The sequence below is a fragment of the Kwoniella dendrophila genome, chromosome 1 (genome assembly GCF_036810415.1).
Source record: "Kwoniella dendrophila CBS 6074 chromosome 1, complete sequence".
Taxonomy (NCBI): domain Eukaryota; kingdom Fungi; phylum Basidiomycota; class Tremellomycetes; order Tremellales; family Cryptococcaceae; genus Kwoniella; species Kwoniella dendrophila.
In genome coordinates, this window is record NC_089476.1 from 3,744,619 (window position 1) to 3,768,142 (window position 23,524).

The 23,524-nt window shown below is 36.9% G+C and overlaps 9 protein-coding genes across 9 annotated transcripts; 4 read left to right on the top strand and 5 right to left on the bottom strand.

The window, feature by feature from the left end:
* Positions 1-264: 264 nt before the first annotated feature.
* On the bottom strand, positions 265-4,293 carry L201_001330 (leucine-tRNA ligase; the record flags this gene model as incomplete). The annotated part of the gene is made up of 10 exons (XM_066217119.1): positions 265-510; positions 613-1,174; positions 1,238-1,414; positions 1,484-2,101; positions 2,159-2,628; positions 2,688-2,946; positions 3,000-3,285; positions 3,396-3,753; positions 3,837-4,166; positions 4,237-4,293. 10 exons carry the CDS (start codon positions 4,291-4,293, stop codon positions 265-267), a joined length of 3,363 nt encoding a protein of 1,120 aa, XP_066073216.1.
* Positions 4,294-4,774: 481 nt separating this feature from the next.
* On the bottom strand, positions 4,775-6,107 carry L201_001331 (uncharacterized protein; the record flags this gene model as incomplete). The annotated part of the gene is made up of 7 exons (XM_066217120.1): positions 4,775-4,871; positions 4,930-5,021; positions 5,074-5,142; positions 5,202-5,287; positions 5,348-5,474; positions 5,560-5,754; positions 5,823-6,107. The coding sequence occupies 7 exons, from the start codon at positions 6,105-6,107 to the stop codon at positions 4,775-4,777; spliced, it is 951 nt and encodes a 316-aa protein (XP_066073217.1).
* A 382-nt stretch (positions 6,108-6,489) lies between these two features.
* On the top strand, positions 6,490-10,292 carry L201_001332 (uncharacterized protein; the record flags this gene model as incomplete). Its single annotated transcript, XM_066217121.1, has 17 exons — positions 6,490-7,461; positions 7,523-7,620; positions 7,688-7,797; positions 7,872-8,087; positions 8,147-8,234; positions 8,293-8,305; positions 8,358-8,541; positions 8,608-8,729; positions 8,788-8,857; positions 8,924-9,098; positions 9,170-9,420; positions 9,526-9,630; positions 9,707-9,764; positions 9,828-9,860; positions 9,922-9,983; positions 10,054-10,155; positions 10,234-10,292. The coding sequence occupies 17 exons, from the start codon at positions 6,490-6,492 to the stop codon at positions 10,290-10,292; spliced, it is 2,718 nt and encodes a 905-aa protein (XP_066073218.1).
* Positions 10,293-10,789: 497 nt separating this feature from the next.
* On the bottom strand, positions 10,790-15,076 carry L201_001333 (uncharacterized protein; the record flags this gene model as incomplete). Its single annotated transcript, XM_066217122.1, has 15 exons — positions 10,790-11,410; positions 11,483-11,497; positions 11,578-12,157; positions 12,368-12,656; positions 12,748-12,918; positions 13,003-13,050; positions 13,119-13,339; positions 13,406-13,477; positions 13,541-13,827; positions 13,916-14,122; positions 14,216-14,415; positions 14,502-14,648; positions 14,728-14,848; positions 14,907-14,952; positions 15,027-15,076. 15 exons carry the CDS (start codon positions 15,074-15,076, stop codon positions 10,790-10,792), a joined length of 3,075 nt encoding a protein of 1,024 aa, XP_066073219.1.
* A 583-nt stretch (positions 15,077-15,659) lies between these two features.
* Positions 15,660-16,576, top strand: L201_001334 (uncharacterized protein; the record flags this gene model as incomplete). Its single annotated transcript, XM_066217123.1, has 5 exons — positions 15,660-15,866; positions 15,961-16,008; positions 16,130-16,301; positions 16,374-16,474; positions 16,544-16,576. The coding sequence occupies 5 exons, from the start codon at positions 15,660-15,662 to the stop codon at positions 16,574-16,576; spliced, it is 561 nt and encodes a 186-aa protein (XP_066073220.1).
* Positions 16,577-17,464: 888 nt separating this feature from the next.
* On the top strand, positions 17,465-17,885 carry L201_001335 (uncharacterized protein; the record flags this gene model as incomplete). The annotated part of the gene is made up of 3 exons (XM_066217124.1): positions 17,465-17,532; positions 17,606-17,621; positions 17,688-17,885. 3 exons carry the CDS (start codon positions 17,465-17,467, stop codon positions 17,883-17,885), a joined length of 282 nt encoding a protein of 93 aa, XP_066073221.1.
* Positions 17,886-18,173: 288 nt separating this feature from the next.
* On the bottom strand, positions 18,174-19,316 carry L201_001336 (uncharacterized protein; the record flags this gene model as incomplete). The annotated part of the gene is made up of 5 exons (XM_066217125.1): positions 18,174-18,466; positions 18,552-18,679; positions 18,789-18,795; positions 18,892-18,970; positions 19,167-19,316. 5 exons carry the CDS (start codon positions 19,314-19,316, stop codon positions 18,174-18,176), a joined length of 657 nt encoding a protein of 218 aa, XP_066073222.1.
* Positions 19,317-20,099: 783 nt separating this feature from the next.
* On the bottom strand, positions 20,100-20,679 carry L201_001337 (uncharacterized protein; the record flags this gene model as incomplete). The annotated part of the gene is made up of 3 exons (XM_066217126.1): positions 20,100-20,131; positions 20,246-20,413; positions 20,586-20,679. 3 exons carry the CDS (start codon positions 20,677-20,679, stop codon positions 20,100-20,102), a joined length of 294 nt encoding a protein of 97 aa, XP_066073223.1.
* A 596-nt stretch (positions 20,680-21,275) lies between these two features.
* L201_001338 (uncharacterized protein) lies at positions 21,276-23,485 on the top strand (the record flags this gene model as incomplete). Its single annotated transcript, XM_066217127.1, has 11 exons — positions 21,276-21,402; positions 21,514-21,587; positions 21,670-21,740; positions 21,815-21,848; positions 21,983-22,095; positions 22,167-22,314; positions 22,414-22,491; positions 22,585-22,706; positions 22,812-22,957; positions 23,279-23,354; positions 23,443-23,485. The coding sequence occupies 11 exons, from the start codon at positions 21,276-21,278 to the stop codon at positions 23,483-23,485; spliced, it is 1,032 nt and encodes a 343-aa protein (XP_066073224.1).
* Between the last annotated feature and the right edge of the window lie 39 nt (positions 23,486-23,524).

Below are 23,524 nucleotides of genomic sequence, written 5' to 3' on the forward strand. Positions count from 1 at the left end.
CGATATAAAGAGTATATATATGTGTGTGGTATATAGACGATCATGCAATCTGTGTATAAATATCTTTTACTTGAATCTTTCATAATGGTTGTCGGGCACATATGGAAAGACGGTGTAATGAATGATATCAAGCAAAAATATGCATTAATGATATCGAAAGCATATCTAGACATATCTACGTATTATTGAATTCACATCGTCTATACCCCGCATTCTAAATACACGATCTAACGCTCTCTAATCCTCATCTCGATATGAGTTTACTTATTCTTCATCATTCCAGAATTGAACTTCTGGATAACCAGGTTGAGAATTTTCAATTTTAATTTTATCATAATTTCCATCAGGGTTCTTTGATAATAAATCTAAAGCTTCTTCAGTTGAAATTACATCAACATTTGTGAATTTAGCTGAAGATTTGATATATGGAATTAAGATTTTTAAAGTTTCTAATTCATTAAATGGTAATGTTCTATTAAATGCTGATTCACCTTCTGCTAATACTTGTTTCTATAAGTCGAAATTTTCAAAAAAATATATTAGCAATATCCTTATAAAATAGATCATCAAGATAGCAATATGTGTTTCATAAGAAAGGTGTTCAAAACTTACCTTGATTTGTTGTGCAAATGGCATAACTCTTTTATCTTTTAATAAACCAGATTCTTGTAATTTTGATTTTAAAATTGAATCATCAACATTTTTACCATTATAAGATTGTTTAACTAAATCTATAGATTTTTCTTGCCATTCAGGGAATTTTGATGAAACGTAAATTCGAGTTTGTTTTGATTTTGTTGAATCATATGTTGTTGTTGATTTACCTTTACCTTTTTTTTTACCTAATTGTGATTCTAATGATCTTAATTTATCTACGACTTGTTTCATATATTCATTTTGTTTTAATCTACCTTGATCAATCTTTTCACTTGAAATTTCAGGATATTTAGCTTGTTGAATATTGGTAGTTTCACCTAAAACATTCTTCCAAATATGTTCTGAATAATGTGGTGTAAATGGTGTTATTAACAAAGTATTATTTCTAATCCATTCAAATACTAAATCTTTATGCATTCCTTGTCCACCGTTTGATGGATCACTAATTAATCTATACCAATTTCTAGCATTTTCGAAATCGTATAAACCTGCTTTAAGTGCTGATTTGAATTCCATACTGCGTCAAAAAAATAAATCAGTAAAATTCCTGTGTGATCAATCAGTGTCTACTTCCACTTACGCGTCGAAGGCATTATAAGCTTCTTGAATCAAAGCATCCATCTCAGTTTGGAAACCTCTATCAAAGTCGTTGAGTTCTCCAGTTCTTAGAGTAGATTCTATAGATTTCATTTCTTCGGCCCAGAGACAAGCAGTGTGTAATCTGAGAATAGCAGCGTTGGCTACGGTTTCTTCGAAGCTGTCAATGGGTATATATATCAGCTTATGAACTGTTTCATATGTTACTGATGAGTCAACGTCAACTCACTTGGCATCGGTAATATCATCTCCTGCATCAGCAAGAGTTAATCTAGCAGCATCTGCACCGTATTTCTTGGTAGCTTCTTTCATGGTTAAGAAATTACCTGTTGATTTTGACATTTTTTTACCATTTAACATCAAATGACCATTTGTTCTAACAGCTCTCGGCCAATGTTTTTCAGGGAATAAAGCAGCATGAATATAAATCCAGAATGTTAAATGATTTGGAATTAAATCTTTGCCTGATGATCTAATATCTAAAGGATAGAAATAAGAGAAGTGATATTTAAGTTGAGCGGCTTTTTCAGCTTCAACAGGTGAATTTTCAGGTAAAGAACCTGATCCTAATACATATTCCCATACTTCATCAGTCATTTGTTCAGGTTTTATACCTAATGGTCCAGGATTTTTACCGAACATATCTTCATGTAATAAGTTTGCTATTGTATAATATGACATATAAATGGTTGAATCGGATAATGACTCAACAAGCCATACTGGATCCCAAGGTAATTTTGAACCTAATCCATATGATCTTGCACATGCCCATTTGTTAAGCCAGTTGAGAACAGCTTCGAAACCATTTCGAGTTTCAGTTTGATATGTGTTCATTTGCTCGAGAAGTCTAGACAGGATCATTATGTCAGTTGCAATTGGTGCACGACAGAATTTACCGACTTACTTGAAAGCAGAAGCTTTCCAACTATCTTCTCCATAATCAAGGTACCATTGATCTACAAGAGCGACAACACAAACATCTGCTGATCGTGAGATGACTTCACTTTCAGGTTCAGCATAAGGTGTGGCGAGACCAGCTTCAATCATTTGTTGTCTGACTTTAGGTTTAGCTTCAGCTACAGGTTCACCTTTGAAATCACCAACAACCATAACACCATTGTAGAAACCTTCTTTGTAGGTAAGATCTTTAGCTTCGGCAAGCTTCTCTTTGTCTCTTTGAGAGTTGATTTTAAGTTCTTGACAAAGGAATTCAGCAGCCATATCACCGTATTTAGGGGTTTTGAGTACAGGAATAGGATCAACAGCAGCCCATTCAGGTTTGATTTTGTACATCTCAGCTTTCTTTCTAAGATCCATAAGTGTTCGATAATCATCTGGCGAATCGGATGGAACTGAAGTGACAACACCGGTACCCTAGTAAGTAATATAAGCTATAATATACCAGGTACTGGATGTGAGAGGTGAGAGCTTACCTTGGTAGCGAGGACACCTTCCATAGGAAGAACGTAAACCTCTTTGACAAGACCAAATGGAGGGGCAACTTTTGTACCGAGTAATTCTGATCCAGTAACATCGGCAACTTTGACTACTCGTCCACTTTCACCTTCAAATGTACCTTGATAAGCCATATTTCTTGCTGCTCGTTCGGTAATGAGGAAAAGTTCGTTATGAGCTGATTCGAAAAGACCGTATTTGAGGTTTGGTCCAACGAAACAATTGGTTTGACCGTACCTGCAAACAACGAGTTAGCTTTACCAAGACAGCAAGTTTGCAGCTAAACTTACATGGTCTCAGGTCTAAGGGTAGCGGCAACCATCCATACTTTCTTTCCGCCTACAGCTTGTTTAACTTCACTTGATACTTCAGGTCCCCATTCGGTAACTTCCATCTTTACTGCAGTGTATTCTTGTGGGTTCACAGCTTCACCTGATTGACGATCGTGATCCATACATGGTTGACCATCTTTAGGAGAGTAGATAGTATATCGTTTACCGAATTTCACTTTACCTTGTTGGTAGAGTTTGTTCATTTGCCATCGAACGAAAGAATCGTAGTAAGGGTTGGCGTCGGCTGTAAAGAGGAATTTGATTAGTCTGACTTTCTATTTGTAATTGTATTTTATGCATGATCCCGATTACATATGGGATTATGAGTTTTCAAAAAGAGAAACTTCATCTTACTAGTTAAGAATTGTCTTCTCCAATCTACTCTTGCACCTATACCAGATAAATCTTCTTTTGCTATTGGCGGGAAATAATTTAACCAATAATAAGGATCTGCGAATTTCTTTAATTCTTCTCTTGGTACACCAATTAATTCTAAAATTTGGAATTGATATGTCAATCCAGTTGATTTTGCGTTCAATTTACCTTTTTTACCTTTTGATGGATCAGTTGATTCTAATGATTTTGCAGGTAATGCTGTTGTTGTAGGTACAGGTATAACTGGTTTTTCATCTTCGTCGGCTGCTTCTTCAGAATATCCAGAAAAATCTTCTCCGAACATTTCCATTTCTCTTATAAGTTTATCTGAAGCAGCCTATGTCAGTGTAGAAGAAGAACAGGTAATCAATTTACTGCCAGGTTATATTTGTTGGTATATCTATCTGTATTCAAACTCACCTTGATTGGCATACCTGTAGCATGATAACCAACAGGGAAAAGAACATTTTTACCTCTCATTCTTTCGAAACCAGCAGCAAATTCAATTTTACTAATTGTGAAAGCATGACCTAAATGTAATGAACCATTCATATATGCATATGGGAATGTACCAAACCATTTTGGATATTTTTTTTGTAATTCTTCAATTGATTGTCCAGATTCAAAAAAATCTTGATATGATTTTATGCCTTCAGGTAAAGGTGGTGGATTGGTTTCAAATGATTTTGTTTCTTTCCATGAGTCTTGCGCTGATGATTCAAGTGCAATTAAGTAATCTCTCTTATCAGTCTATTGAAAGAAACAACAGGTTTCAGCTTAGGCCCCTAATCGAAGATATCTTTCGAATAGCTGAACTGACCTTTTCCATGACTACTACAGACCCAGCTTTGGCATCATGATTAACGGTAGCTGCCATATTGCGCTGTTGTATTATATATCTAGGTAGAAGCCGAGCTCGAGGAAAGGAATTGCGTTTAGTTGAATTGACAAAACTTAAAGCGTTCGGTAGGTTTATCCGAAAGCGTGAAATCTTGCTTGTTTACTTGAGAAAGTAACGAGAGAGGAAAGCAGATTTATTGCTCTTTCCCTCGCTTTTTATATACGAGACGAGTTTCGAAGACGATGTGAGGTGGATCGACGAGTCAAGATAAATCAACTTTTATCTCTTGTTATTGCGAGTCATGAATAAAAAGTTGGATTGCTGCAATCTACGAGCATTAGAAACTACAAGGATGATAGCGAATAACGACGAGGTCAAAGCGGATGTCGCCACCATGACTTGACCTCAAAGCATGATGTGGCATTCCATATACAAATTGATAGACTAAACCGTTATAATATTCATCTTTGTATGCATCCATAATAGAGACAATAGGTGTAAATCATCATCTATGTATCTATAGTACTTTCTTTCCAGGTTGTTGAAGTATTTTAACTCCTGATCTGCCTATGTAACTAAACCCACTCCATATTGTGGTTCCGGCTACCGTCCATCTAAAAAGATATTGTCAGCTGCTCGAGTTATCGCGTGATGGGGCAGTACCTGACTTACTGGAGAGCTTGTAAAGGGATAGCTGTAGAGTATCCGAGCAACGGAGAAACGGTTGTCAAACCCATAAGAAGTAGTTGAAGAGCGGTATTGATCTATAGCTGACGTTAGCGCTAAGACCGTTATATAGAAACCTCTTGGACTTACCTTGCTAATTTGGGTAGGTTTTACTTCGGCAGAAGGGATAGAAACGTCAAAGTATCTCTTGAATGTACGCTGCAACTCACATGTCAGCTACTTGGGTTTCTCGTCTAGAACCTTTTCTTTCAGCTTACAGGTTTGGGAAGTGAGATAAACCTAAAGTAGAATGCTGACAACGATAAACCGAAGTCTCTTCCAAAGATAAGGATAGCAAGGGGTACTGTGATGTCAGAGTTAGCTATAGACCTCTTGGCAAAATAGGAGTCGTGACCTAGCTTACAAGGTAGTAGTCCAGACCAAGCCAAAGTTCCAACTAAAGTAGTCATTAGAGCTTTATCTGCAGCTGGATCAAGAATTGATCCTAAAACTGAACGAGAATTATATCTTCTTGCTAACCATCCATCAAGCTATTCTCGAACACAGTCAGCTGGTTGTTTTGATATTGATACGACAGGATGAAGAGGATGATATTCGGTCTAGGATATCACTTACCCAATCAGATACACCGCTTGCAAACAAAATTCCAGTCGCCCAAGCAAAATCTCCTTGAACTATCGTGTAACCAAGAAAAGGACAAGCTAATATTCTAGCTAACGTCAATGCGTTTGGTATCGTATACGGTGATTCATGTAGTTCAACTTGATCTGTTGCTGGTAATGGAGGAATTGTAGTAGCTGGTTTGGGTTCCTATAGGTACCAAATACATACTGTCAGCTAAGCCTTCAATGAAATAATGGGAAACCAAATCAACTCACTATAGAGGAAGAAGCTGGAATAGCAGGTTCATCTCTCGGAACAGGCTTTTCACTGTAGTATCGTCTCGCTATAGGCGTTATACTCGTATATGCTAATGTAGGTTTAGCGAGTGTTTGTATACATCTTCCTTTATTAGGTTGCGATGTGATTGAAGATAACTGTCTGGCAACATGATGACTCCGTATTCTAACCTGTAAGATTTGAGACCGCAATTGCAAGACTGTATGTCGATATGGTACTTCCGTGGCCAGTACAAGACCTCTTGAATGGATCGATGGGACCATATCGAGAAGCTTGAACACTTATCTGCTGGACTTATACGTGAAGGAAAGGAGTAAAAACTTATACATGCTTGTCAAAAATACTTGCCAGAGAGGCAGATGGGGAGTAACCTGGTCGGCATTGATGGGGTTTACTAAAACATGATGAGACTACAACGTCATATTACGTAAGAAGCGCAAGGTGGCAATAGCATTAAGTTACGCGTGAATGAGTATTTGTTACTTTTGTCAACAACAACAAATAAAACAAATAAATATCAATAAAAATCATCCTTCAACATGTATCCGTGCTTGATTTTATTCCTTAATTCAGGTCGTAGAACGTTGGATAGTATTATTCTGTCACTCAACTAGTCCAAACAACTTCTCACGTAGCCTGTACAAAATGGAAGGTTACAACTTACACCATCGTTCACCTCCTAAACCAAGACATGCAGTTATAGATATGACTGATTCACCTTCCTCCACACCTTCATCATCCCCTCTTCCTCCTACCAAAACGTATTACACTTCAAATAATCAATCTCAATATCATTCTCAAGGCTTATCACAAGTAAAACAACAACAGAATAACGCAAATAATAGAATGTATTATCATTCAACGCCAAATAGACCAACAGGTCAACTACATAATCCACTTAAACCTTCTTCTTCCACGAATAAACCATTCGATCCTTTGAATTTCGATGATTTCGGTTCATCCTTACCATCAAAATCATATAAACCCTCTAAATCATCTGTAGCAACATCATCATCCTCCTATGTTGCAGCAAAACCGTCTCTACAACAAGCAGCTTCAGGTCATTTATACAGAAAAGCAGTTGCACCATCTACAGATAGACCCACAAATGGTTACAGTAGCTATATAAAACCTGCTACACCAAACGCTTTTAAGGCTGATAATCGACAATCACAACAACCAAAACAAACATTTTCTAAACCATCACATCAACCTGCTTTTACCTCACAGAATCAACAATGGCCGACCTGGGTACAAAATGGACAAGCTAATCCAGTACTAGTTCATTCAGGTCCTATACCTAAACCAATCAGTAGCAAACCTAAAGAAGTGGAAATAGATGATGTACCTAGAGAAGATTTTAACTTAGATGCTGTACCTATTACGGCGGAAGATTATCAAAGATTTAATGGTGATGCTGATAAACATATGCAAGAATTATTAAGTGGTGCTATAGGTGATGGTGAAGGTGATATGGGTGATGAAGGTATAAAAGAAGGTGATGATATTGTAGAAGGTTTCGCAGATGGTATAAAATTAATGCCTCATCAAGTTAGAGGTGTCAAATGGATGAAACAGAGAGAAAGTGGTAGGAAATATGGTGGTATCTTAGCTGATGTAAGCTGTAACGTTGATGAGAGGTTATAATACTGCGCAGTGTCCTGACTAATGTTGATAGGATATGGGTCTTGGTAAGACCGTACAAACTTTAGCTAGAATAGTAGAAGGCGTTGCTACTGCAGCTGAGAAGAGAGCTGGATACAAAGCTGGTACTTTGTAAGTTGAACTTTATCTTGCTATACGGACATATTGTGTCAGCAAATATTGATGGATTCCTTTCTAGAATTATCGCGCCTCTCGCTGTTATGGAACAATGGGCTACCGAAGCGAGAACAAAGACTAAACCAGGCCAATTGAAGGTTACTACTCATCATGGACCGAGTCGAACTAAATGTATGTATATAGCGTCTGTTTTAATATCCTCCGCAGCTAGGTCATTTGTATACTGACTAAGATTTTTGTATCAGCCGGTAAAACTCTCGAGAAATTCGATGTGGTCATCACTACTTTCCAGACTGTAGCGTCAGAATTCCAGACGCACGAGACAAGCGCTCAAAAACGATTAGATAACGATGATTCAGACTCTGATGTCGAAACTGGCCGAAAAGGTGCTGGTAAAGGGAAGAAAACCAAACAAGCTGGATCCCCACTGTTCGACGTCAAGTGGTTGCGAATTGTAGTCGGTAAGTAGATTTCGAATTTTTATAAAAAATCGTAAGTAACTGACAATTGGTCCATATAGATGAGGCTCAGAATATCAAAAACAAAAATACTAGATCTGCAAAAGCCGCTGTAGCTTTGAACGCGAAATACAGATGGTGTTTGACAGGGTGAGTAATCACCTTTTGAGCTGTTGGGCATAACGAAAGCTGACCTATTTTGATGTAGTACACCTATCCAAGTCAGTCATCATGTCGAACTATACCGAAATATAGCTAACGTAGAAAATACAGAACAACGTTGAAGAGCTATTTTCGTTATTCAAGTTTCTTCGAGCGCGTCCACTGGACAATTGGGAGACTTTCAAGGAACGTATTTCCAGTCTGGTGAAAGAGGGTCGTACCAAATTAGCTATGAAGCGACTGCACGTAGTGTTGAAAGCTGTCATGCTTAGAAGGACCAAAGATGCTACTATTGGTAAGTCATCCTGTGTCGAAGGTAAACATGAGAAGATACCTGTTTTTATTGACTTGTACGTGATAGACGGAAAGAAGATTCTCAATCTACCAGGACGTACGGTGAATATTACCCCTTGTGATTTTGACGCTGAGGAGCGAGCGTTTTATGACGCGCTCGAAAAGAAAACAGAATGGACCTTCAACAAGGTAAGCCACATTGCTATCATGGATGTTTGCAGTAGCTTATTACAAACTCATTCTCCAGTTCGTCAAAAACGGTACAGCCCAAGCGAATTATACCTCAGTCTTGACTCTTTTGTTGAGACTACGACAAGGTGCGTTCAGCTTCTGGACGCATGCTGAGCACCGATCGAACAGCTGACGTTACACGGATACATCAGCTTGTGTACACCCTTCGCTAGTTACAAAATCTCTGACTACAGATCCTGACGCTATTGGGGATGCTGAAACTCAACCTAAAGAAGTTGAAGTTACTGATCAAGCTGATGAATTAGCTGATCTATTGGGTGGATTAGGTGTAGCAAAAGGGAAAACATGTCAAATGTGTTTCGTAAAGTAAGCTCAAACTCCTTTCCTCATATAGTTCTCTTTTTCGTCATGGCTCACTTATTCATTACCTTACCTAGATTAAAAGACCAATCTGCTATACATTGTGAAACATGTTTAGATATAGCTAGACAATCAGAAGCCAAATCCAATGAACTTGATAATGGATTGCCACCAACATCAGCAAAAATCAGAATGTTGCTTAAATTACTATCTGAAATCGATGAAAAATCAGGGTCTAAAGAGAAGACTATTGTCTTTTCACAATTTACAAGTTTCTTAGATCTTTGTGAACCTTTCTTGAAACGACAAGGTGTAGCTTATGTTAGATGTGAGTTTATTTCTGACTCTATCTATTCCAGTATAATTCCAATCAATCCGGTCATGGGGTGAGGGGATTTGAAGACGATGATGCTGATGGCGGTAATATATTCAGATGACGGTTCGATGAAAAATGATAAAAGACAAGAATCATTAGATAAAATTAAAAATCATTCTGGGACTAAAGTCATTTTGATTTCTTTCAAAGCTGGAAGTACAGGTGAGCCTTTTCCTCTGCGAGATAGTTAAATCAAAAATGGGATGAAATTAGCTCATACTATATATTTGTTCGTTAGGTCTCAATTTGACTTGCTGTAATAATGTTATTTTAATGGATTTATGGTGGAATCCGGCGTGAGTTAGCTTCAACCAAGTCGTTTTCGACGATATGTAAGCTAATATTGACGATCTGAAAAGCCTGGAAGATCAAGCGTTCGATAGAGCACACAGGTGAGCCAGCTATATCGCACAAGATATCACATAACGAGCTAACATTTGGGAATTCTTGCAGATTGGGACAAAAATTAGATGTAAACATATATAAACTGACAATCGAAGAGACTGTTGAAGACCGTTAGTTCATCAAATAGCTAAACTAATCCTGTATAAATCATAGATACTGATGTCTTATTGCTAAATATAGGTATGTTAGCATTGCAAAATAATAAAAGAGAATTAGCGAAAGCTGCTTTAAGTGGAGATGGAGCTAAGGGATTGATGAAATTGACGATGAATGATATTATGGGTGAGTAGAACGATATTGCATATTTATGGATGATTGTCAAGGACAATAAACTGATCATAAAGGTATTTCATTTTACAGACTTGTTCCGAAGAACTAGGAAAGATCATGACGACGATGATGATTCGGATTCAGATTAGACGTAGTCTCATGAATTTCTGCTTCTGGTTTTCGTTCGTATCGTTGTTTACGTTATTGAGGCGTTGGACATTTCGTTTAGAGTCTTTTTAGATTTCATAGTTGTATGTAGAATGTAGATGAAGTTTTGATAAATTTGGGAATGAGTCAGTAATGATACAGCATATTATGTACTCTGGTTTCACAGGGATCGAATCAAGTAAATGAAATGGAAGGAAGTGGTGATGGACACGTGTTGCAAAGTATAGAATCATTCGCTTTACGAAGAGTCCTATTAGAAATGATGAACAATACTCCGGCCATTAAAAATGGACAGATTGATAGAACTCAACTTGATCTACTTGTCGCTAGGACTATTCCGCCAATTGTGCAAGTCAATTGTACGTCAAATTGATAACATGAGTCATCTATGCGACAAGCTGCGACTAGAAGTATAACATATAAATCGTACATCAACTCGAGTGGTTTATTATCATGGAATTGATCATTTTTTATTCAATCAATCAAGAGAATCTAAAATAATATCTAAACCTCTTAAAGTAGGTAAAACTTCATTATTATTAATACATTCAGACATGATTGAAGTAGTTTGATTCCAAAAATTATTTAACCATTTTTTTTGTGTGTTATTTTGATTTTGATTCAAAATACTTGAAAGGAATAATAAATTTGATGAAATTGATGTAGAATTTAAATCTTTTAATTTTTCTCTATTATTTAATGAAATTTTTAATTCTTTTATTATTTTTAAAGGTAAATCAGGTATTAATTCATTTATCTTTCCTAATCCACCTCCTCCTCCAGAAGAAGAAGAGGAGGAAGAAGAATTTTGTAAAATGGTTAAACAAGTTAAAATTTCAATTACAATTGATTTATCATCATTTAATCTACCACCACCACCACCACCACCACCATTACTAGAGTTAGTACTAGTAGTAGCAGTAGTAGTAGTATTATAACTTAAATTATTTAAATTCAATAATAAATTTTCAATAATCAAATAATTCAAATGATTTAAACTTAGTGGTCCATATTTATCTCTTATTTCTGATATTCTTGATAAATGTTGTATTTTATATGGATATAATGAAATTTCACGATTTATTGCTGCTTTTGAATCCTACGGGAAACGTTAAAGGTATTTTCATTCAGCTTACTAATCGTTGCACTTTGTCAAGCTGTGTGAACTTACTCTATTGATAACAGGCTATATATATAGTAAGGTAATAAATCAAATTCATAAGTATAGTAATCACTGTGCGGGATCCCAAAACCCATTCGACTCACATTCCTTTCAACTGTACCTAAATGACCATAAATACTACTAACTAAAGCTTTTAAATCAGAATCTACACCTACTCCAGTAAGATTACTATTCATTCGACCACGGCCGCCACCATTATTGTTAAAATTTGATAATCCATTTAAATTAGAATTAGATCCCGAACCAGAATATGACGTAGAATTTATAGATACAGAACCAAAGATAGAATGAACTTTAATCAATAAATCAAAAACATCTAAATTATCTTTTGGTATTGATAATAAATTTGAAATAGCATTTAATGAAGCATGTTGACAATCTTTTGGAATTTCTCTTGTCATTTCTAATAAATCAAATATTAATTCTTTTTGTTCAATCATGTTATTACCTATTCCATCATTCTCATTCTCAATATGATTTGTATCTTGAAATTTTGATAAATTTGATAAACCTTGAAAGATTAAAGATAAAGTTTGACTTTGCGTTGATGTATTATTACCATTACTATTATTTTCATAATAGATTGGATTTCTTAATCCATACATTATCAATTCTTTAACTGGTCCAACGTATTTTCTATGCAATGCTGGTGGAAGAGCTGGTCTATCAGTTTCAACGAGAGACGAGGGTGAATGTGATTTCATCCAGGTAACAGGTAACAAAATTGAATTTCAGTTATTCCATACGCAAAATTTACGGGATATAGAATTAGTATAAAGAGAGGGGTGAGTCAGTGAGCAGATATGGGATGAATTGTTAGTAGTTGACTTCTCGTAGACTTTAGTCACAGGATAATCAACGTTCCAAACTCACAACAAATTACTTATAATACAAGCTTCAATGACAGCTTTATTAGGATCAACGATTTTTAAAAATTCAATTAAACTTAAAGATTGTCTAATATGTGACCAAGCTAAAGGCTGTACAATAGCTTTGTGTTCAGTCGTTAAATGCGTTAATAATTTTGCTGCAACAATTTGAATCGAAGGTTCTAAAGATTGATGCAATGCTAATAAGATCATTGAACATGATTTTTCATCTAACATTGACGCTAAAGCTGGATTCGATAAGACTGATAATGCTACGTGAACTACGTGTGGGTCTATTATCATCATAAAGTATGGCACGAATAGTTAGCTTTCGTATTCCTTTCTGCTAAATTTTATGTAAGGTTAAGGTAAACCTGGACTGACCATCCGCCAATAACAAATGTGCTGCTTTGAAAGTTAAATTACCCATTATAGTTGATGTAGCTATTATGGGATTTATCGATAGTTGTAATGCAGCGATAACAACATTTTTACCTTGATCTTCATCTAAACTCCATAAAACAAGTTTTTGAGCTCTTATAGCTAGTTCTCGATCTGAAAAAAGAGGTACAGTACTGAGCAATTTAGCTCTCCAAACGATATTGCAAAACCTTGATCAGTCCCTATTTTTATACTCACCATTCAAAGGGAAGACGTTTAGAGCTTCTAGTACAGCTTCAGTAGGATCTATGAGTTCAAGTAACGAAATCAGCATAATCACTTTAAGATGGAAGAAATGGGAAAGTGATACTTACAAGAACATTCCTTATCACTTAACAAATCATCAATAATATCGGTTAAAGTTTGAATAATCCTTTTAGATAAATTAGGTAATAGAGTAGCAATCATTTCTAATAATTCCACATCTGCCAATAAAATATCATGTGGATAAAGTAGATATTCAACCATAACATCTAACGTTGTTGGACCTAATGAAGATAACAATCTAGCTAATAATCTTTGCGCTGCTTTTTGCCTAACAAATATTGAAAAATTCGTATATTAGCTCAAGTACAGGTAATTTTGGAGAATTCACACGTACTCTCGAAATCCACTCGATCTCTTCAACACTTCCAAAGCTGTATGACCGACCTGATTCAGGAAAGGTTCAAATCTACGACAAAATTGTTCAAATAAGCATGTTTGATGTATACGAACTCGTCGCATGGGTACTTGCCTATGCAGAACCACACCAGCGACTTGACCTAAGCCGTATAAAGCAGCCACTCTTACTCCTTCATCATCTTGATTTTGAGTTAAACCCAACATGAAAGTGATTGTTCTATTCATCAAATCAGTCTGGACGAAATTCATCGTGTCCCAAGTAGCTAAAATTGGTAATGCAGAACATAAAGAGATTTGAGCTGATGATGATATTTTTGATGAAAGTGGTAATAACAAATTGTATATTGGTTTGGGCGAACATGTCGTTGGATATCGTGTTCTTAAATCGTTTCTCAATAGCTATTTCATTGCAATTTGCCCAAATTCAAATCAGCAAATGTAACACCCAAGCATAGTATCAGAATATCTAACTTGATGATTGACTTACCATAGGTGTATGTTCAATGATAAAACAACACCAAGAAACACCTTCTTCTTCTTTACTCCTGTTGGTCAAAGGTTCCTCACATAATCTTAGACTTGCAGCTAATAATGAATGTGTAGATTGTAAAATAATTTGACATGATGATGATTTCTCTGATGGTGAATAACATTTCAATGCTCTAATTAACGATTCTTGTGAAACTGATTTATCCTATCAAAAAAACAAAATAAATAACGATTAGGAGGAAACTCCATGTATACGAGACATTACTGGGGAACAACTAAAGAACGGTTATTCACTCACCTTGCTTCCAAAAGCAGCCATTTGAACTTGTCTCAATAAAACAGGTAAATGATTTTCAAATAAAATTGAACTACTTCTTTCAATACCTAAAATAATACATAAACCTAGATTTGATGCTGTTTGATCACCTCTCAATAACAAATTTTCAATTGCCAAAGAGACTGCTTCTGAAGTTAAGTTACTCATAGCCATAGCTTGACCTGTTATCGATGTATGTACAATAACAAATACAAACACAAATACATCAGTACTCTGTCTCATTTGGCTTGATTAGATATTGACTTACCATACAAATACGCTGCAGCTTGACCTCTCTTATCAGCTACAGGTTGATCAAAAATTATACTTTCCAAAGTTTCGCATGTATAGGCATGTACATCAGTCAAACCTTTTAAAGATGGTGCGTATAAATCCAAAGTATCGATTACTTTTGCTAAAAACAAAACAACATTGAAACCAATTAAACAAGTTAAAATTGTATCGTCCAAGAGAAAAGGGATATATAAGCTTACCGAATATCTTTAATGCTTTAGATAACGATTCATCAGGATCCACTTGATCACTTAGTAATTGATCAATTTTCGACTTTTGCTGTAACCATTCTGCTGAAAATCTGACTCCACCAAGAGATTGCTAAAAATGCGACAAATGATCGTTCAGTTTAGGATGAATTGATGACTTTTTCACTCACTTCTGCGGCTTGATGGTCCAGTATAGTAGGTAAATTCGCTAATGTACTAGATCCATATCATCAGCCATAATTGAATTACCTGAGCTTGAATCTTTTGAGAATTCCCATATACAAACTCACTCATCTCCATCTAAAAAGAAATCATATAGTCCACTTAAAAAGCTTGTCATCGTTGGTTATTATTGTTTCCTTGAGGAAAATCTGTTCTTTCTTAACTACCGACCCGTTTCTTTTGACCTTTGATTGATGTAGCTTGAGCACACTCTTGGCTGCCGTATTTAACAGCTTTTTAATACTTTTGGTTATTAGTTATTTTGTAATTTGTCAGTTCAGTCAGCAGTTTGATCAGTGTGAGTAATTGAGTTGCAGCACTTGATAGTGATTTCAGCCCCATACTCGCCTTCCACACGCAGCATGGTGTGCCATCTTAGTAAGAACACTCTTTTCAGAGTAAATTGATGAAAGGATAACGGTAACAATGTTTGATCATTTTGAACGCGTCTCATATAGTGATCACCCCTTTGATCGTCCACCATACATCCATGTGATCATTTAACCCTTTATAATTTCACCATACACCATACACTATACATCGTATATAACCGGATCATCGTATGGTGAAGTGGAGGTTAAACTACTATATAATAGACGCACGTCATTTGCCCAACATTCCTCAAGCTTACCTCTAATATATTGGACTAATCTGTTTCTTATCAATCTCATACCTCTGCTCAGATCTCAACAACCAAACCAATGTCATCATCACCTTCATCAAGTTGGTACGATACATTAACTTCAACACCAGTATTGATTGCTACAGCTGTAGGAGTTTCTTTCGCTGCTATTTTCGCTGCTTCTTCGTCTTCAAGTAAAACACCACAACAAGTTAAAGAACAAGTCAAGGAAATTAAAAACGCTGCTGTAAACGCTGGTGACGCTAAAGGAAAAGCTGCACAAACTGTACGTATCCTGACAATGAAGAAATTCCGGAATAAGGGGATTGACGGTAATATAACGTCAAGTTCAGCTAATAATTATATAACTCATAAAATAGGGAGCATCAATCATGTCTGCACCAGCTACCGATTTAGCTCCTCCTAAGGTATGTATAATCTCATATAATTAACATCAGTCATGATATATTGCTCGAGACTATGGGTTATGAGTAGATTTATCTCGTTATATGTGTAGAAAGCTGACATCATAAACTTTCATTGACACAGGACGACCCTATCTCAGCATCCGATTTGGCTCAATATGATGGCTCAGACCCTTCTAAACCTATCTATATAGCCATCAAGGGACGAGTGTTTGACGTTACAGCTAAACCTGAGATGTATGGTCAAGGAAGAGGATATAATGTATTTGCAGGTAAAGATGCTAGTAAAGGATTAGGTGAGTATCTATCGTCCAGACTTCTGATCACATTGTGCTGAAATTAACAAATTTGTTTTAATGGGTATCTAGGAATGTCATCTTTAGATATTAAAGATGCTGTACCAGATTACTCATCACTAAATGAATCTCAAATGAATACTTTAAATCAATGGGAATCATTCTTTGAAAAGGTCAGTTTTCCCAAGTCACATCTGCCATAATATGGTGATATGTTAACTGATCAATCGGAATTATTGCAGAGATACAACATCGTTGGAAAGGTTGTACCATAAGTTGAAATTTAGATCAACCGGCTGGAAGGGTAAGACCGGTCTCATAGTATAGTAGCAGAAAACAACCTTTTGGGGTCAGATATGCAGTTTCTTTCTTACAGCTGAAAGGTTTCGCTCGTCTAGCCAAAGTTGAAAAGATACAGCTGCTGAACTAGCCTGATTGCACTCGAAGTCCGCGATTTCCAAGAAGAAGGTAAACGCACTGATGCCCTCGGTGATAAGGGAAGATAGGGTGTGAAAGAGATGTGTATTTCATCTTTAAACAGCTCACAGACCTTTAAACCTCATTTCGCCCGCTATATTCGTAGAAGATGTTTTACTCTTCTGGACATGCCAACTAAGATACCTTGGCTTTTGAAACCCGCTCATTCAGCACACGACCGGCGCTTTTATTTGCGATTCCCTTTCATGATGAAGCTGCTAAGATGTTTCAAGGGGTGTCGCTAGTTGATGCCAAGTATAGAATACAGCGTGTTCAAGGTCCTTTCCTTTGTTTACAATGAATCTATTTTGCCGAAATATCATGCATCCCATCGCAAACAACCTCCTGGCTGAGCATTGTGACAAAAGAAGAGGGAAAAGTATCGAAGATTTTTTGCTTACAGGAAATGGTATATAACAAGATAGAATACTCGATTGAGAGATCGTTTTCTCTTTCTTATATTACAAACCCCTTTGTCTGTCTCCTCACTTTTTGAGGAAGTTAAGGTGTAATATAGTATTTTGAGGAAAAATTCGTTCTCATTAGTAAGTTGATCTCAATGAGTTTTCTCTCTCTGTTTGACTTCATTAACCACAGCAAGGCGTATGATGTGAAATTGATTTATTGACCATTTTCATTTCTATTTTCCATCATAGGTTTATAATCAAAAGTCACAAATCATAAAAATGTCTTATTACGCTGGTCAACCTAATCAAGGTCAATATCCACCTGCGCCTGGACAATGGGATCCTAAGTGAGTTTTCAATTGAGATTGCACCTAGACCGAGGAACATATACTGATGAATTCCTTTATCTCGTATTTTTAGCCAACAAGGAGCTCCCGTAAGTGATATCTTATTCTCGTTAACGTCTTTTTCGAAATGAGAAAGCTAATCAATACTTTTATAGGGATATATGGGTCAACCACCACCAATGGGTACACCACCAATGGGATATCAACCAAATCAAATGCCTCCTGCCCCGCCTCCTCAAGTTGATCAAGATCGAGGAGTCGCAAGTACAGCAGCATGTTGTGGTTTAGGTGCTTGTTTATGTTGTTGTTGTGAATGTTGTGCTTTGGAAGCATGTTGTGATGCTGTATTTTAGACTAGGTTCTATCTAACTAGCGATCCTTTGAGTGCAACCGTATTACTCATCTGAGGCCACTATTCAAACATATAAACCATAGATTAGATAAATAGATAGATAGATGAATAGATAGATAGAATTATGATTCAGTTTTCTTATATTTCTTCAACGGGATATGTATCCTGCTTTTTCCCTCAATTGCTATCAAATCAACGCTGACTGACGATATGGTCGTTGGTGATTTGATGTCTTTTAAGGTTAAATAATACATACAGGTGTAATTTGGTCAATTATAATCCTATGTGATCATACATCTTGATCTATCTCATCTTGACCATCTTCACCCTCTCCTTCAGCAGCTTCCTGTACCTCACTTTCATCACCTGCCGCCCCGTTATTCTCGCCTTCACCTTCTTCATCTTCTTCACCACCTTCCTCGCCATTCTCATTGTCTTCTGCCTCTTCATCATCATCAACCATTTCTACGTCTCCATCATTCACTGTACCTGTTGATTTCCTACCAGCTTTCCCACGTCCACCCGTCGAAGCTGAAGCTGATTTCTTGGCTAATTTAGCTGCTTGAACATGATTTCGATATGCTATTGAGATATATCAAGAACGAGTCGTGAATGATCAGCGGTATACTATCGATTGATTGAGTGATTTAGATCAATGAGAACTCACCCTGCAATTCCTGTTCGAGCAAAGGCACTAAAGCATCACTAGGACCAAAATCTAATTCCGTTATAGCTTTTATAACATCTGCTGCCGTTATTGTTCTACCTGATCTATCTAATGCAACATCATGAGCGCTAAGGAGAGAAGCAATGTTATCATGTATCAGCATTTTATCGATGGTAAGATATTTCGAAGTGATGAAAAGAGATTTTCACGGATTCTCAACTTGATGAAGTAACTTACGCTGAAGCTGTTTGTTTTAAGCAAGAAGGAAGTTGGAGGTCCACCGTTAGTTTCATTGATTCTTATAATGTACATTAACAAGCTAAAATGATGCTACACTTACAAAGATAATTTATAAACAGAGTTGAACCTCTTAACAAAGCTAACACAACATCGTGTTGCATTTTTACATTATCTGGCAGCTGAAAGTAGTCACAAGATTGTATAGATCAGCATATAAACGGAGTCGAGTCTTCAATTGTGAGTCCCCTTAACCTGTATCCCAATTCTTTTCCTTCATACAACGCCGGCGTCTCAAGTTGTATCAATCCATCTCTTCTCTTATTGCCTATATATCGTAGATATCTCTCGCTGCCTTTTTCGAATTTCAGTACTCACAGAACCTTTAGCTAATTTAGTTATATTCGATTTCGGTAATTCATATTCACCTATACCAACAGAATTTGCTTTTTGCTGTTGAAATGAAGCTGATTGTATAGGTGTTTGTTTCGTGATTTGTGGTTGTAATGTACCTTGTTTTGGTGGCATGTTGTAGAAGGAAAGATAGACGAGGAAGTGAAAGATGTGATAACGGAATTCGAATTTGAGCTTATGAGTGTCTAAATTACTGTTACTGGGGCGAGAAAATTTCTGTACTAGATATTTGGATTTATATGATGTAGAAGGAAAGAAAAAGAAGCAAAGTATAGAAAATCGATTGCATAACGCGATATTTGTACAAAACTAATCTCATGTTACAACTTCTTCTTTACGACGCGTCTACTAGTATATTGCTCATGAAATTGTTCCCGTTAACACCACCCTCTGCGATAACGATGATGAATACCTCATCAGTTACCCTATGCCAGTCGTTCTGATACAAGTATGTATACGACATGCAAAAGATCAGTGAGAGGATGCATGTATACGCAGAACGTATGAAGGACTTTGCAGCAAGTCATCAGAACATCCACCTCAGGGATAGCCAGGCTACTGAAAGTGTATGAGGATTTAGCAAGGATGTGTGTATAGTAACACGCCCGTGAAGCATTCATTGCTTCATCCATAATACCCAAGGAGTCATTCATAACATATAGGTTATGGGACATATAATGCATGAGTTCGTGTAGATAGTTCCGTTTTCGTGGGTCTGATCTGCTATCAAGCTACTCTGCTGAAAATCCTTCTTATACTCGTACAATTTCGTATATTATACTATAAGACACAAACATAGAGTCAGTTCTGTTACCATTATACCCTCCACAATATTGTCATATGTCGATGGTAACTTTCTACCAGGTATACAACAGTATGACAGCTTAGGTTTCAGACTTACATAACAACATTCACCACAATTAACGGCACTATATATGAATAATCAGATGTTAGCTTCGTTTTTTTCAGTAGATTCAACCAAGAAGAGGTTGGCTGAGACTCCAGCCTTTCAGTTTGATGTTGTGATTCATGAGATCACTTACACCTCATCAGAGTCCTCGTTGCACTTATCAAATTTATCAATTTCGCTTTAACACCTGGACCTTCATTTGTTGATTGACCGCCAAAAGCATCACCACCATACATATGTGGATTCGGTGAATGACCAAAACCTGAATTCGTAGTTTGAGTAGTTGATGATGACCATCCGACTATCATTATATCACCACGAATGAAGATTTCAATATCATGAAAGGTTGATTGATAGGTGTTTTAAATAGAAGTTGAAGGGAATGACAGAAACAAAGAAAATTCAATCAAGTCAGTAGTGTGTCATTGTTATCAAAGCTTTGGATCAAGAGGGCTTGTATCTTGACCACTCACTTCTCGCCAAAAATCTCTCTTCATTCAATATAGCTATAGCATTTGTCAATAATAAACCAATGTAAAGTAAATTTCCAAAATATCCAAATATCATCTTGACAGTAGTTGCTTAAACAATTTTTTCTATCTTTCTTGATATATAATTGGGATTCTTGAAGAGGTTGATTTCGAGCGTTGCTATTACTGGATGAATATGTCTTTAGGATAATGCCATCATGAAGGGCAGAGGAATAAAACGTCTTGAATACCATGCCTTGACGTTTCATCTTTTTGGTGGTGACGATGATTATTATGAGATGTTGACGTCGATAACGTGAGAACCACGTGTTCTCGTCGAGTTATCCGGAATGAAGCTAAGCGTAAGATAGCCTTAGTGGATAGGCGATATGATATTTAGTGATGCCTGAGAAGTATGTTTTGTGATATTCTTCAAACACAATAGCATAGAGCAGAATCAAGTAGTTAATCAACATCATACACCCGTAACTTACCTCATAGAGAACCAAGAAACGTTCCCCTAGAAGTTAAAAGTGTACGAGCTGGCCGACCATCTCAATATCCTGACACGCTCATCATTCCTCCTTCGAATTGCCCTACACCCTTACTTTCTGCTCACTTTCCTTAATATTACTACAAACAAGAAGGATCTGTAGATAAACTCTGCTGGTTATTCATAAACAATCATCCAACATGCCGGCTCCAACACAACCACAGCAGCAAGGAGGTCCACCTTCGCAGGGATATTCATCTGATGCTGGAAATTCAGGTCAAGCTGCTCAAGCAGCCGAAATGAGCGTTATACTATGTACAGCTGGATGTAAGTTTACATTTAGCATACGGCACAGAAATTTTCGGTATCAGTAGAAGTAGTTATCGAAAGGTAGCTATTTCTGTCGGTGGAGGCTGATCTACTTGCTACTTACCTCAGATGATCATTCTATACGGTTTTGGGAAGCTTGGTCAGGTATATGTTATAGACAAATTACATTACAGCCTCAATGGGTAAGTGTAGTTGTTGTACTCATTGTAAAACAACAGGTCGTTTCTACAAATGGGAAGCTAATACACATGATCATACTCATAGAAACAAGTCAATAGATTAGCTATAAGTCCAGATAAAGCTTATTTAGCTGCTGCAGGTAACGCTGCCGTAAGGTGTGTATCCTAGTTCTCAGAACCTCAGCTATAAGTTCTCTGAGTTGTATAGTTGACATTTTCGTTATGTACAGGATATGGGATATATCGTCGTTATCGAATACACCGGTAAGGCAGAACTATTCTATTCTGTCATTTCCCGTCCATTTCGCTGCTGCTGGAGAAAACCGTTCCCCACAACCCATCAAGCTTTGTGCCAATAGTGAAACTACATGTAATGCTAATATATGCTTTCTTTGTAGATAGCAACACTCGAAGGCCATACAGCGAATGTAGTAGCATTAGCGTACTCAGCAATGGGTAAATGGATAGTGACCGGAAGTGAAGACGGTTCTGTGAAAGTATGGGATACAAGGTAAGTTTCTACGGACTTTCCCATCTTTACTCAGATAGTCTTAGATGCTTATGTTATATCCTGCGAGATAGGACTGCCCAGATACAGCGTAATTATTTACATGATTGTCCAGTAAATGATGTGATAATTCATCCTAATCAAGGTGAATTGATATCGTGTGATCAATCTGGCTCAGTGAAAATATGGGATTTAGCGGATAATACATGTACACATGAACTGGTGAGTGTACCATCAGATCTTTTAAGTTATTGGAAGGATCATGAAGAGGTTGGGTGCGGAATATAGAGGGATAGATGACTAATCAACCATACTGTTCAGGTACCGGATGAAGATGTTCCTATAAGAAGTGTCAGCATAGCGTCTGATGGAAGTACGTTAGTAGCGGGTAATAACAATGTGAGTGGTACTGCTTCATAAATACACTTCACCGATAGCTCTGCAAACCTTTTTGCCTGATGTGGGTAAGCGTTGACACGGTTTTGGAAATAGGGTATGATATACGTCTGGAGAATTGTACCTGTACCAGATGGAAATGCGAATTTATTACCTGTGACAAGTTTTAGAGCACATTCGAAATACATAACTAGAGTAATTTTAAGTCCAGATACAAAGTGAGTTTCTTATCTCAATGCCTAATGGACCAGAGTAAAATGGATACTCGTTATCGTAATGATAAAGTCTAGGAGGTCTGACACTGATATTTTGGCGGGTTTTAGATATCTCGCAACTTGTTCAGCAGATACAACAGTAAAAATATGGTCAACTGAAGGATTAGATTACGCATTGGAAAAAACTTTGCAAGGTCATCAAAGATGGGTTTGGGATGCTGCTTTCAGTGCAGATTCAGCTTATTTAGTAACAGGTGAGTGAAGTCTTCCTTTAACAATTTACTATTCGTTGTAGATTCTCGGAGAGGAAAGGAAAGATCAGGGTTGAAGGTCTTGAGGGCTGTACCATCAAAGTATTGATCCAACTCGACGTCGGACCTTATCTCCTCTTGAATGACAGATGCAGCTTTATCGTTCATCAGACTTGGTCATTTCCCCTGTGCGAATACAACCCTTCCCTGGCTATATCCATTCCCTATGACTCTCAGCCCCTCGTCTGCCTGTCTCGCGCCTTTCCCTCGTCCTTGTCCGAATTGGCAAAATAGCTGATCTGTAATATGTTTATAACCCCACAGCATCAAGTGATCACGCAGCAAGGTTATGGGATCTGAGTTCTGGTGAAACTGTTAGACAATACGATGGACATCATAGGTAAGTTTTTGGTTGTTCAGGAAAAGGGAACAAGACTGTATCACATTAGGAATCACACTAATATTATATGTTTTATTGGGATCCACAGAGCTGCCGTATGTTGTGCGTTGAATGATATCAACCTCGCATGAGGATAAATTGGAATAATTGAAGACATCATCATGGGCTTA